Source organism: Silene latifolia, chromosome 10 (genome assembly GCF_048544455.1).
Source record: "Silene latifolia isolate original U9 population chromosome 10, ASM4854445v1, whole genome shotgun sequence".
In the NCBI taxonomy this organism is placed as follows: domain Eukaryota; kingdom Viridiplantae; phylum Streptophyta; class Magnoliopsida; order Caryophyllales; family Caryophyllaceae; genus Silene; species Silene latifolia.
This window is the reverse complement of record NC_133535.1, coordinates 106,241,731-106,254,508: the sequence shown is the minus strand read 5'-3', so window position 1 is coordinate 106,254,508 and position 12,778 is coordinate 106,241,731. Positions and strand designations below refer to the sequence as shown.

Genomic DNA, 12,778 nt, shown 5'->3' with positions numbered 1-12,778 from the left:
TTTGTTTTTTCTCTTCAAAAATTAACTCTTTACTTCAATAATTCAGTTAAGTTCAATTCAGCTCCATTCAATTCAGTTCAATTCAGTTCAGACAGTTTCAGTTCAAAAAAACAGGGCATAAGTAGCTGACATATTCACAGAAGTACTTCCAACTAAGAAATTCACCAAATTTTGACAACTCAAATTTCAAGATTTTTCAAATTGAGAGTGTTAAAACATTAATTTAGAATAATCTAGGTTCAAGACACAATAAAATATTCTAGCATAGGAAATACTACATATCTATAATCATCTAGGTAAAAAAATCTAGTGGTAAGCTCTAGGAGTAGAGTATAAATCTTATCCATTTCCTTCCATTTTTTCTAATAAAAAAATATTTAATTATTATCCACTCTCAACATCTTCATTCAATTGATCGTTAGATCGTTTCGGGATGGAATGTAGATTATTCATAGGAAATAGAAGAAAATGGAGAGTTGAATAGACAGAGAGGATCCCAGTTGGTATTCTAGCATGTACTACTAATGGAATGTACGTATGATGCATTAATAAGGTGGGGAGTACATAGTACCATCAACATAGTCAATAAGGATCCTCTCCATTTCCTCTCACAAATTCATTTAATATTATTATCTCCTCTATACTCTATTAACCTTTTATTTCTATGCATAAATCGTAAACCGTAAAAAATGGAGAGGATTTTAACTACATAGTAGCCTTACTAGCCTATAAATAGTGTTGGAATATTGCTCCAAAATTAGTTTAAGATATTTCCTATATTTTAGTTAGTGAATTATGGGTCAAAATAAGTTAATTAGTTGCTAATATTATGGGAATTAGTTGTTAGCATTAGTCATGTTGTGAACATGTCAAACGTGGGATATATCTCCCACTTAGGTTAGTTAGTTTTAATTTTGTTAGTAATGTGTAAGCCTATTTAAGGGCAATGAGTTTATGTGAGTAATTGAGCAAGTTTATTCTGATGACTTCTCCCTTTTTTCTCAATTACATTCCCCCTTAAAAATTCTACATGGTATCAGAGCTTTTAAGTGAGAGTCTCAATATTATCGTCAACTCCACTTAAGTAGCCAGGTTCGATTCGAAATGGGGCGTTACCAAAAAAAAATGGTGAGAAAAGTTTTAATGAGAGATTAAAAAAAATGGTGAAAATAGCACCATTGAGATAGAGAGAAGTGCTCTGTCGAGGGTAGAGAAAAAAGAGCTCTACATAAAGTTTTGGTGAAGAGAGGTGCTTCACAAATTTATGGTGAAAAGTGCACCATAAATGAAATGTTGGAGAGAAGGGCTCCATCGATATCGAATTTTGGAGAGACGTGCTCCAAATGAAAGTTGGTACGTGGCGAGAAGTGCGTCACAAAGATGGTGAAGAGAAATGCGTCACAAAGATAGTGACGAGAAGTGCATCACAAAGATGGTGACGAGAAGTGCGTCACAAAGTGAAGACAAGGGCTTCACAAATTGAGATGGAAAAAAGTACTCCGTCAATTAACGTTGGTGACAACGGGCATCAACAAGGTCGGTGACAAAAAATGGGTCAAAAGGTGAAAACAAGGGCTTCATAAACTGGGATGGAGAAAAAGAAATACTCTATCAAATAAAGGCATTTACGAAATCAAGTATGGCCGATGAAGCTATCATCAAAAACGTGCCACCAGAATTTGCAAGTGATATTTAAGAGCATAATAAAGATTTTAGTCCACTACAAGAAAATCAAAGGCAAGGTTAGACAAAGAGTCACATTGGCTAGCAACAAATCAAGCAAATGTGTTGAATCCGACAAATTTTGGATCAAGCGGGTGTGTTGGAATATTGCTCCAAAATTAGTTAAAGATATTTCCTATATTTTAGTTAGTGAATTATGGGTCAAAATAAGTTAATTAGTTGCTAATAATATGGGAATTAGTTGTTAGCATTAGTCTAATGTTGTGAACATGTCAAACGTGGGATATATCTCCCACTTAGGTTAGTTAGTTTTAATTTTGTTAGTAATGTAAGCCTATTTAAGGGCAATGGGTTTATGTGAGTAATTGAGCAAGTTTATTCTGATGACTTCTTCATTTTCTCTCAATTACATTCCCCCTTAAAAATTCTACAAATAGGCCTTCATAAGCAACATTGTTTGTATTGAGAAATAATAATTTAACAAATCAATAATAAAACATTTACATATAACCAACTCGTGTGGGTTTTCTCTCCATTTCCCAAAAAGAAATGGAGAGGTAAGTTCTTATAAATGGTTCGGATCGTATTTTGACAACATCTAACGGTTCTAAATTTACGTATAAAAATAAAGTAAAAATAGGAGTGAAAAGGGAAATTATTATTTAAAGAGATTGTGAGAGAAAATGGAGAGAAAGAAAATGGAGATGATCCATTTCCAACCAACTCTCCCCAACATTATTAGCCTTACCAAATGACGTACGATATCAAAGACACTATCAAAATTCCCACTTTCCCAGTAACAAAGAAATACTACTCACAGTGGCATATAAAAACTAACTAATAAAATTGCATGTGAAAAATGTTCCAAAATCAAAACAAAGTTCAATATGAATTGTCTAAAAGTTTGAAGTTTATTCTAAGTTAAAGAGAGTACAAGCTAATTTAACTATTTAAGATCATATTCACATTATTATCCATGAAAATTTTAGTTAATTAGACAATTGGTAACTTGCCAACAAAGTTGGATTTCAAGCTTCCAAGGTAAAGATGGCCTTGATACTCGAAAGCCGATGTCACAAAATTCAAGACCTTTCCGTTAGGATCGTCGTACTTGGCCAAAATCTTGCCATTTTCTGATACTTTAACCACCGTGGCTCTCTTGTTAAAGGCTTCCAGTGTATCCGCTATCCTTGGAAATGTTGCCATTACATGTCTAGCAATCTTTGATGTGTATAAAAATTCGAATCCTTTGGGTGACAACTGCATTTACATTACAAAATTTGAACTCACACATAAATTATGCAGGGATAAGCTCAATAGCTAGCTCATTGTGGAAACACTGCGATTCAGTTTATTATGTGGTACTACTCACATGTCTTATATATGGATCGGAGTCCATCATTTTAATGAACTACTCCTACTTCGCACATATTTCATGTAAGAAGGTGGTATCGAAACTCAATATCACTTAGTAACGCCATCTTAATTATGTATTTTCTACCTTCTATACTTAAGAACGTTTCATATTATTTTAGCCGATAGAAACTTTTCTATCCTAACATCTCAACTTATAGTCTAAAAATAAAATCTTACATATGTAAAAATAGGACTACTAATTACTCCCTCCATTCAAGTCCAATACTCGCATTTACTTTTATCACGTATACCAATACACGTTTTACATCTCCTTAAATTTTAGTATGATTGTAATAAACTAATAACTCATAAGATATATAGCAGATAAACGAGTAGATGAAATTTGGCTTTTAGGCAGGTGCATCATGGGTATTGCATACCTTGGAGTAGATTATGAAACGTTTGATATATATGGATATTCGAGTTTGTGTAAAGTGATCATGGACTCAAAATTCATTAGACGTTAAGCATTAGGCAATCCTTGAAAGATCATCAATGTTAAAATCAGAGTAATTATTGTTCTTGTAAAATATATGGTAAATACCGGTATTAGGGAAATCCAAAATGAACCATCTGGAGCAAGGTTGATATTATCTGGGCCGCCAGGGAGATTTTCTATGAAAACCTCAGCTGTTCCTTCAAGTTCGCTATCTAACCAGTATTTTAAGCACCTACACCTGAAAAATCATTCATACTTTTAGGCCTTGTATAGTTGTATGGCTATCAAAATGGAATGAAACTAAATGGCATGGGATGGGGATGGGGAAGGGAAAGGAATGGCATGTCATGGGAACAGAGATAAAATCACCCAATGCCACTCTAAAAACATATATTTTCTAAAATTGCCACTTTTTTATTACTTTTTCTAACATTGCCACTCTTTTATGTTAAGTCATGAAAATGCAATTCCATAACCTTTTAACCTACTATAGTAGGTCAATCCATATTATATCAAAATTCAATGACTAATTACTTCTAACAAAACTTGAAAAATTCTTTAAAATATAAATTATAAAATTATTCATAAACTAGTTTTATACCCGTGCAAAAAAATGCACGGGTCGTAATAGCAGGCGTTATTTATTAGATACATGAACATATAATTGAGCGTGATTATTAAGTGTTCAATACCGTGACAATATAAATAATCCCTATTTGAAGATTCGAATATTTGATAAATATTAAAATTTGAATATTAGATAATATACAACTGTATTTTATTAGAATTATATTAAAGGTATTTAACATGTTAGACCCGTTGAATGTATGTAAATTGCAATATTTTATGTAAACTGTGACACTTTAACTTATATTTTAAAGTAAGCAATTAAAATAGGAATAAGAATTGTGTTGAGCTGAGAGGATAATTAAATAGAATAAGAAAATATGGAGGGACCCACATATAAAAACTCAGCAGCAAATCAGAAGCCAAGAAAAACTTAGCTTTTATACTATATAGAAGTGGTAAACCATAATATTGTGCTTAGAGAATTTTATTATTATTTTTTATGTATATATTAGAAAAATATTATGAATCAAGTATATGTTGTAATAAAGTAAGTGGATAAAATTAATTCACGCATTACTGTTGAGAGCTCAATTTAAAACCATAATAGTACTGAGTTCTACTTATTATAAGATACGAATTAAAATCTCGTGCAACAAGAAAAAAATTGTATGAAGAAAAAAAATATATATATAAGTAGGAATTTAAATCTATAAAGGCAGAGAAACTATTAAAATGAGGTTGGACTATTTATCAAAATTGGGTTCTCACAAACTCAATTTTATTAATAAACTAGGTAGTATCTCGCACTTCGCGCAACCTGTTTTAAACTTTTATTATTATAATTGAAGAAAAATAATATAATTCATATATGACATTTAATATTTTTGTTTATAAATAAATTAATATTTCTCATATCTTATATTTTTTTAGGTTTAACTTCAAAATAAAATACATACAATTTTAATTATACGAAGTAACTAATAATTGATAATTAGTTATGCATGATCAACGTTTTATAAATAATTTTGTAACTAATCAAATATTATATCAATTAAAATAAAATGCATTCGAATAATGTAACAATCAACATTAAGTTCTTAAATTAGATTTGCTCCAAATTAGTTAATATATGTTCAAAATGATGTGAATATAATTTTAGGCACTTTTCAATTTTTTATGTATACCGTGTGATATTTATGGATCAAATATATCAGGTCCAAATTAAACGTATTCGAATGTTTGGTTGTGTCTTGCATGTGTTATGTGTCAAACATATCTATTAGAAATTTGTATAGTTTTTTTTGAAACAACTACGGAGTATATATAATGATGTTTAAGATTTTAGCTATAAATAAAATAGGCGGAACATTCTCAAATATTATTTTTTGAGGTTTAACTTCAAAGTATTTACAAAATACGGAGTAACATATAAAATATTTAACTAAAAGTAATATCTAGTTAGCCATAATCAATGTCGTTTTATACTTGACGTATACATATTTAATTGAAACTATAAAAGAAAAATGTTATATGTTTTTTTTCTTTTTCATGTCGTTCATAACACTATTGTACTTAATAATCATTACTTTTGTTTTGATTATTCAAATGCACTCGCAATCATTGTGTACATACATACTCGTGATCACATTATTTAAACACTCTCAAAATCCCATGTGTATTTAATTTGTCGCAATATAATTTTTTCATTTTCACACTATAAAAACTTATCTTTTAGTAGTTAGCTTTAACTTTTGTTTATAATAAATATAATGACTCTTCCAATTATATTTTTCTTAATGGATTTAATGGTCTAGGTTTTATAATTTTTCCAAAATGTTTTTTTACATAAATTGTATAGCATTGTGAGACACTCACTTTAATCATCTATGCAAATCAAAATATTTCAATATATATAATGAAAATTATACTCTATTAAAAGCATTTTTCGCAATAAACGCAATGATTTACATTTTAGAATTTTTGTCAAAATATTTTTTTAATAAATTTAGAATCAAATCACCGTAATTATTTAATGTAATTTTATAATAACATTTATTAAAGTATAATTAGTACTTTGCTGAGATTTATGCTGCATTTATTACGTTCGTATTTATTGATCAGCTGTAATTAATGCCGGTAATTAAGGTTGAAACGCCACGTGACGCATCCACAACGTTTCAACTCGATTTATATATATATATATATATATATATATATATATATATATATATATATATATATATATATATATATATATATATATATATATATATATATATATATATATATATATATATATATATATATGAAGTACTATTCGAACTAAACCTTATCACAATGACTTTTCTTTATGTTACTATTTTTTTTTTAAAAAAACCTTATATTAAGAGGGCTGGGGGCAAACTTTACGAATATAATAATTGATAAAAAAAAACAATGTGTTTTATTTAAAAAAAATTATATTGAATAATTCATTAAAATTGTAACTAATTAACCTAATAACCTGTTGTAGTAGGTAACATAAATTACAAATGACAACTAACAAAGTATTGTATATTTTGGAGTGGCAATTATAGAAAAAGAAATTTTACAATGGCATATTTAGAAAAAATGGTTTTTACAATGGCAAAGAATACATTCAAGTCCATGGGAACATAAAGGGAAGGGTAGCCAGGAATAGATGGTAAGAGTTTTCCATCTAAGACCCTGTTCTTTCTGGCTTATTTTCACTCACTTGATTCAAATTCGGCTCTATGCCTCTATTCAATTGATTGACCATTGATTGATTCAACTTAGCTCTATTGATTCGATTGATTGATTCGGCTCGGCTCGGCTCGGCTCCATTCGATTCATTCACTCGGCTCACTTGATCCAGCTCCACTAAATTCAGCCAATTTCAATTTCGCGAATCTTAAACTTAATAGTTTTTATTAATATTATTAATATTATATATTTATTAATATTATTAATATTATTTTATTTTTATTTTTATTTTTATTTTTATTTTTATTTATTATTTTTATTGTTATTGTTATTTTTATTGTTATTGTTATTATTATTATTATTATTATTATTTATTATTATTATTATTATTATTATTATTATTATTATTATTATTATTATTATTATTATTATTATTATCATCATCATCATCATCATTAATTTATTATTAATTAATCATTCTCATTATTGTTATTATTATGAATATTATGGTTATTAAAATCAATAATATTCATATTAATTTAATTAATACTATTACTATTATTATTATTATTAATTTGAATATTAATATTAATTAATAATAATATTATTAATAACATTGTTAATTTTAATATTACTATTATTAATACCTAATTATTTTTTCATATACGAACTTTACTCTTTCACATACACTTTTTCATAACGTTCTATTTTGTACCCTTTTCACCTAAAACTGAACCAAGTGAACTCTTAAATCTATATTTTTCCCTAAAACTTAATTTAATTGCTCAAATGACTTAAAACTTACAAGATGGATTCTAATTTATCAAATAATAAATTAATTTACTTGTTATCAATTATTAATAATATTTGTTGAGTTTTAATTAATCAACCAAATTTTATTTATTTGTTAAAGATGAAATTAGGGTCTGTCAATTTTTATTTATCTAATTGATGAAATTAGGATTGTTGGTGCTTCATGATGGCTACATAATCAGTCAAATGAGGATGATAAACGGCTAGACTTTGAACATCAATCTAGCAAATCAGTGCTCCATTATTTCACCTAATTAGATTGATGGTGGCTACCTAGTTAATCATTCAAATTAGTATAATTATTATTATTATTATTATTATTATTATTATTATTATTATTATTATTATTATTATTATTATTATTATTATTATTATTATTATTATTATTAATCTTCTTCTTCTTCTTCTTCTTCTTCTTCTTCTTCTTCTAATTATTCCTATTACGCTCCCTCACTCAAATGCCTATTGGGCTTGAAGAGTGGTTAGTTGTCTGCAAACTCCCCGTCAGGTGTCTTTGGAATTCCACTTCCAGAGTTTTTGAGGAGTTTTGAGATTGCCAGGATTCGAACTCGTGACCAAAGGTCACGATGGCTCTGATACCATGAGAAGTTTTAGAAGAGGGTAATGCATAAATGATTTTGTATTATTGAAGTTGTGATTCTACTGATACCAATACAATGTATTTATAAGCATGGTAAAAGGAACCCAAATACTCTAAACCCTAGACAGTAGCCGTCGTATGCTATGTATAGCCTAATTCCTCTAACATCATCATCATCATCATCATCATCATCATCATCATCATCATCATCATCATCATCATCATCATCATCATCATCATCATCATCATCATCATCATCATCATCATCATCATCATCATCATCATCATCATCATCATCATCATCATCATCATCATCATCATCATCATCATCATCATCATCATCATCATCTTCATCATCATCATCATCATCATCATCATCATCATCATCATCATCATCATCATCATCATCATCATCATCATTATTAGACCATCCCCAAGCAAGGTCAATTGCTTGGTCATGACCTTGCTTGGTCATGGTTAATGAGTTAATTATGGTACTTAATTGGTGACCAAAATTGTTAATTTGTGACCAAAGGTCAATTTGTGACCATACTTGAACAAATTGACCACTTTTGTGACCTCCTATGTGTCCAAATTTGATTGGTGGAACAATTAAAAAATAATAAAAAAAATGATTGAAAATGTTGTAAAGTGGATAATGATTGGGTTGATGACCTATGTCGCGACCTTCTGTTTGGGAGGGTGAAAATGAGTCAAGGTTAATAAGGCGTGATTAATAGTAAAATCGGATCGCGACCTAGTTAGCGCGACCTTTGCTTGGGGATGGTCTTATTATCAATTTTTTGACTTTCTACATGGTACCCCTACACTTTTTAAAACATACATGGTACCCCTAATTATTGTCATTATCACTAAATGTACCCCTAAACTTTATTTTCCAGCAATTAAACCCAGTTTTAGGCGTTAGGTAATGACTTGGACGCGTAACCAAACTTGTCATTTATTGTCCCATGACATAAGGGCTCTATCTATTAGGCTCAATATCTATATCGATCCTAATACTTATTGATATATATGGACTAAAAAAATTTTGACGAAAAATTTATTGATTCCTTGCCAAAATATCACGTCCAAAGATAGATATTAAACCTAATAGAGTTCTTATGTCATGGGATGATAAATGACAAGCTTGGTTACGCGTCCAAATAATCACTTAACGCTTAAAACTGAGTTTAGTTGACGAAAAATAAAGTTTAAGGATACACTTAGTGATAATAAAAACAATTAGGGGTACCTACCATGTATGTTTTAAAAAGTGTAGGGGTACCATGTAGAAAGTCGAAAAATTAAGGGGTACCATGTAGAATATCCCTTATAATTATTATAGTTATTAATATTAATATTAATAACTATAATAATAATAATAATAATAATAATAATTATTATTATTATATTTAATATTAATATTAATATTAATATTAATAATATTAATATTAATATTAATATTAATATTAATATTAATATTATTTGATTCAATTCGGCTCAATCACCTTAGTTAGTTCGATTAAGCTCTATTCGATTCGATTCATTTCGGCTCCATTCGATTTAGTTATTTCGATTCGATTAAGCTCGGCTCCATTCATTCGATTCGGCTCGAAACTGAGTTGATTCGATTGATTGATTGATTGGCTCCATTCATTAATTCGATTCGATTGATTCGACTTTAAAAAGCGGAAAAACAGGCCTAAATCTTTTATTTGTTAGATGAGAAACTATTTACCTTGGAGGAAGGGAATAGATGGATTCATTTTCCGTCCGCTTCAAATCTCTTTAATCCAAACAACGAGTAAAATACCCGATTTGATCCCACTTAAACTAACCGGACCCTAGTGATCTCGTTTATCAAGTCTACTACTAGCATGATTTTGTGATACGTGATGTATGTACTTACTTCCATGATTCGCAAATGAGAAGGTAATCTTCATCCTTTGAGAGTGCAACTCCATTTGCAAAGCCAAGATTATCTAGTAATAATGAGACTTGGTCTGTTTTAGGATTGTACTTGAGTAGCTGCCCGTGAGGAATGGCTTCGAGCACGTCAAGGTTCCATTCACGGAACCCATATTTGGTGCTCGCTACACTGAAATACAAGTTCCCATCTTTTGCTTCAATCACATCATCTGCAAAACTGATCCCACGCGAATAAGTATTACTCCTATATGGAATAATAATCTACTCCATATTATGTATGATATGCATGTCAGGACAATAAAAGTGGAATGGACGGAGTAACATAGAACTCAAGTACTCCGTGTATAACAAAACTTACTTTATTTGCGACCCATTGAACTGGGACACTAGACTCGTTACACCATTATCCTCAGTTACCTTAAGCAAACCCTACAAACACCAATAAAAATTCAAAATTTGCAGGTTCAGATTAAAATTAATGTCGAAATCACACGTAAGTGCGAATGTAATAGAGATAAGACTAACCAATTCAGTGTCACAAACAACAATACCACCAGCAGCCAAAGGAGCCATACCAAGTAAGCTGCCATTGTGTACCCATTTCCAATTCTCCAAAGACCCATTTTTATGCAATCTTTTGATCCATCCATCTCTTGTTGCTGTGTACACTATCCCTTCCTTGTCCACCCATATGTCTTCCGGCCCTTGTAATTGTCCTTCCCCAATTTTGTTCACTTCCTATTTTATTCAAATAGAATAATAAATGAATGACCGGAAGGAGGGGAGTACATTACATTTACATTTATAGTAATTGTGTTACAGACTTATCGGTATAAAATTTATGCCTGACGGTGAGAATTGAAGCAAAACACCTCTTAAATTTTTGTCCGGGTTCAAGTCCACTCCATCCGTATATTTTGTATCTAGTCCCGGCTATTTGTATCAAATGACGTATTATTTATAAAAAAAAATAATTTTAGGTTCAGTTACACATGAACTTGTCATATACTACACCTACGGGCTTACTTGGAATGAGAGTAATTATTAAGGGAATAATAGAGCTAAAATGAATTAAAAAATGGAGGGAATGGATGGGGTTGGAGATAGAAATGGATAAAAATGGGGAAAAATAGTGTAATAGTCCATCCATTAAGGGAGTAATTGTTTCCTACCTCCCCCAAGTAATGCATTACCTTCATATGGAGGTAACAATTCCTCCCTCACCTCCTCTTTCCACCCTCCACAACCACCACTAACCACTAATCTCCTCCTATTTCTGCTTATTTTAGCTCTCATTACTCCCTTAATAATTACTCTCATTCCAAGCAAGCCCTACGGAGTATTACCTCCATGCCGGTCATTTGTTGTTCATTGGTTTTGGCACAAAGACCAAGGAAAGGGGAGGGGGCCAATTACTAAATGACAAGTGGAATAAATTGAGTGTGAATGATCAAATTACTCATCAAATTCATTCTTAAAATAGAAAGGACAATAAATGACCGAGACACCCTAAAATAGAAAAGGACAACAAATGACCGGGACAGAAGGAGTATGGTAAAAAAGTATTCTCATGTATTATTAGTCATTTATTAACCTCTGTTTAAGCCACCATACCGAAGATTTTCAACAAAAAAAATGAAGGTTTGCATATCGTCCCATCCGCTAAACAATACTAATAAACAAAATCAATAATCAGAACATGATACTAACTTTTTAACTGATTTAAATTTAAATAACATGTCAATATATTACTCCGTATGTATTATTAAGTTGCAACCCAAAGCATATCATTTATCAAGTCTGATCTAAGCCTTTGTAACAACAATTTAGCTATATATCGTAACCTAATCTCGCTAACATGAATATTGTTATTAACGAGAGCGATAATAACGATGGTGACGAAAACAAAAGTTAAGCATGAACCTGTAAGTAGGTGTTAGCCGGAAGAAGTAGATGAGTTGAAGAAGGCGTAGGTAGATGAAATATTTGAGGTGAAATTGGTGAGTAATAATATACTTGAAGAGTCAAAGCTGCCGAACATCCTAACATGAATAACGCCACGAGCTTTATTGAATCCATGCCTTGTATTAGTTTGGGCAAAACTCTATAAGATAACGTAGGTTGTGAAATCCCTTGTTATTAACTTGATATTTTCCTTTTTATTTAGATAAGAATCTAAGATATATATGCACCAAAATGTAAGGTTCAACTCATAGTTGGACTTGTATGTATGAATCCAATTCGGTCCCCATCGCTAGCAGTACATGTAAAGGGGTAAAAATATGTCCTTCAAAACTTTACTCTACTATATATGCATGGCCCATGATGCCATGTCATGTTTCGCAACCTTCAACCTCTAGATTGATTGATTTTTTTTTTTTTTTTTTCTTTTTTTTTTTTTGAGCAAAGATGAGCGGGAATTAAACCATAAACTAGGGTGATTATGAATGTATGATAATTCCATATATAATCTCATCTCATACTATATATAAAATCGGAAAAAAGGGATTTCAAAAAATGAAAAATATATAAAAATACATAATATTATATAGTATTCGATATTAAATATATTTGAAAATTCATAATACTAAATTGTAGTATCGGGAAAGTAATACTATGTA

At 30.2% G+C, this 12,778-nt stretch overlaps 1 protein-coding gene across 1 annotated transcript; it reads right to left on the bottom strand.

Moving 5' to 3' along the window:
* Nucleotides 1-2,537: 2,537 nt before the first annotated feature.
* On the bottom strand, nt 2,538-12,439 carry LOC141605793 (uncharacterized). Its single transcript, XM_074424687.1, has 6 exons — nt 12,081-12,439; nt 10,683-10,895; nt 10,516-10,586; nt 10,138-10,374; nt 3,644-3,776; nt 2,538-2,943 (listed from the first exon to the last, which is right to left on the bottom strand). The coding sequence occupies exons 1-6, from the start codon at nt 12,234-12,236 to the stop codon at nt 2,677-2,679; spliced, it is 1,077 nt and encodes a 358-aa protein (XP_074280788.1). The 5' UTR covers nt 12,237-12,439; the 3' UTR covers nt 2,538-2,676.
* Nucleotides 12,440-12,778: the final 339 nt, after the last annotated feature.

Bases quoted from the DNA above. Each gene is read 5' to 3' on its own strand.
- LOC141605793 (XM_074424687.1), bottom strand. From the start codon at position 12,236: ATGGATTCAATAAAGCTCGTGGCGTTATTCATGTTAGGATGTTCGGCA. The intron at 10,587-10,682 runs GTTAGTCTTATC...TGGTGTTTGTAG, and splicing joins TTGTTTGTGACACTGAATTG to GGTTTGCTTAAGGTAACTGA. The intron at 10,375-10,515 runs GTAAGTTTTGTT...GCGTGGGATCAG, and splicing joins TTCAATGGGTCGCAAATAAA to TTTTGCAGATGATGTGATTG.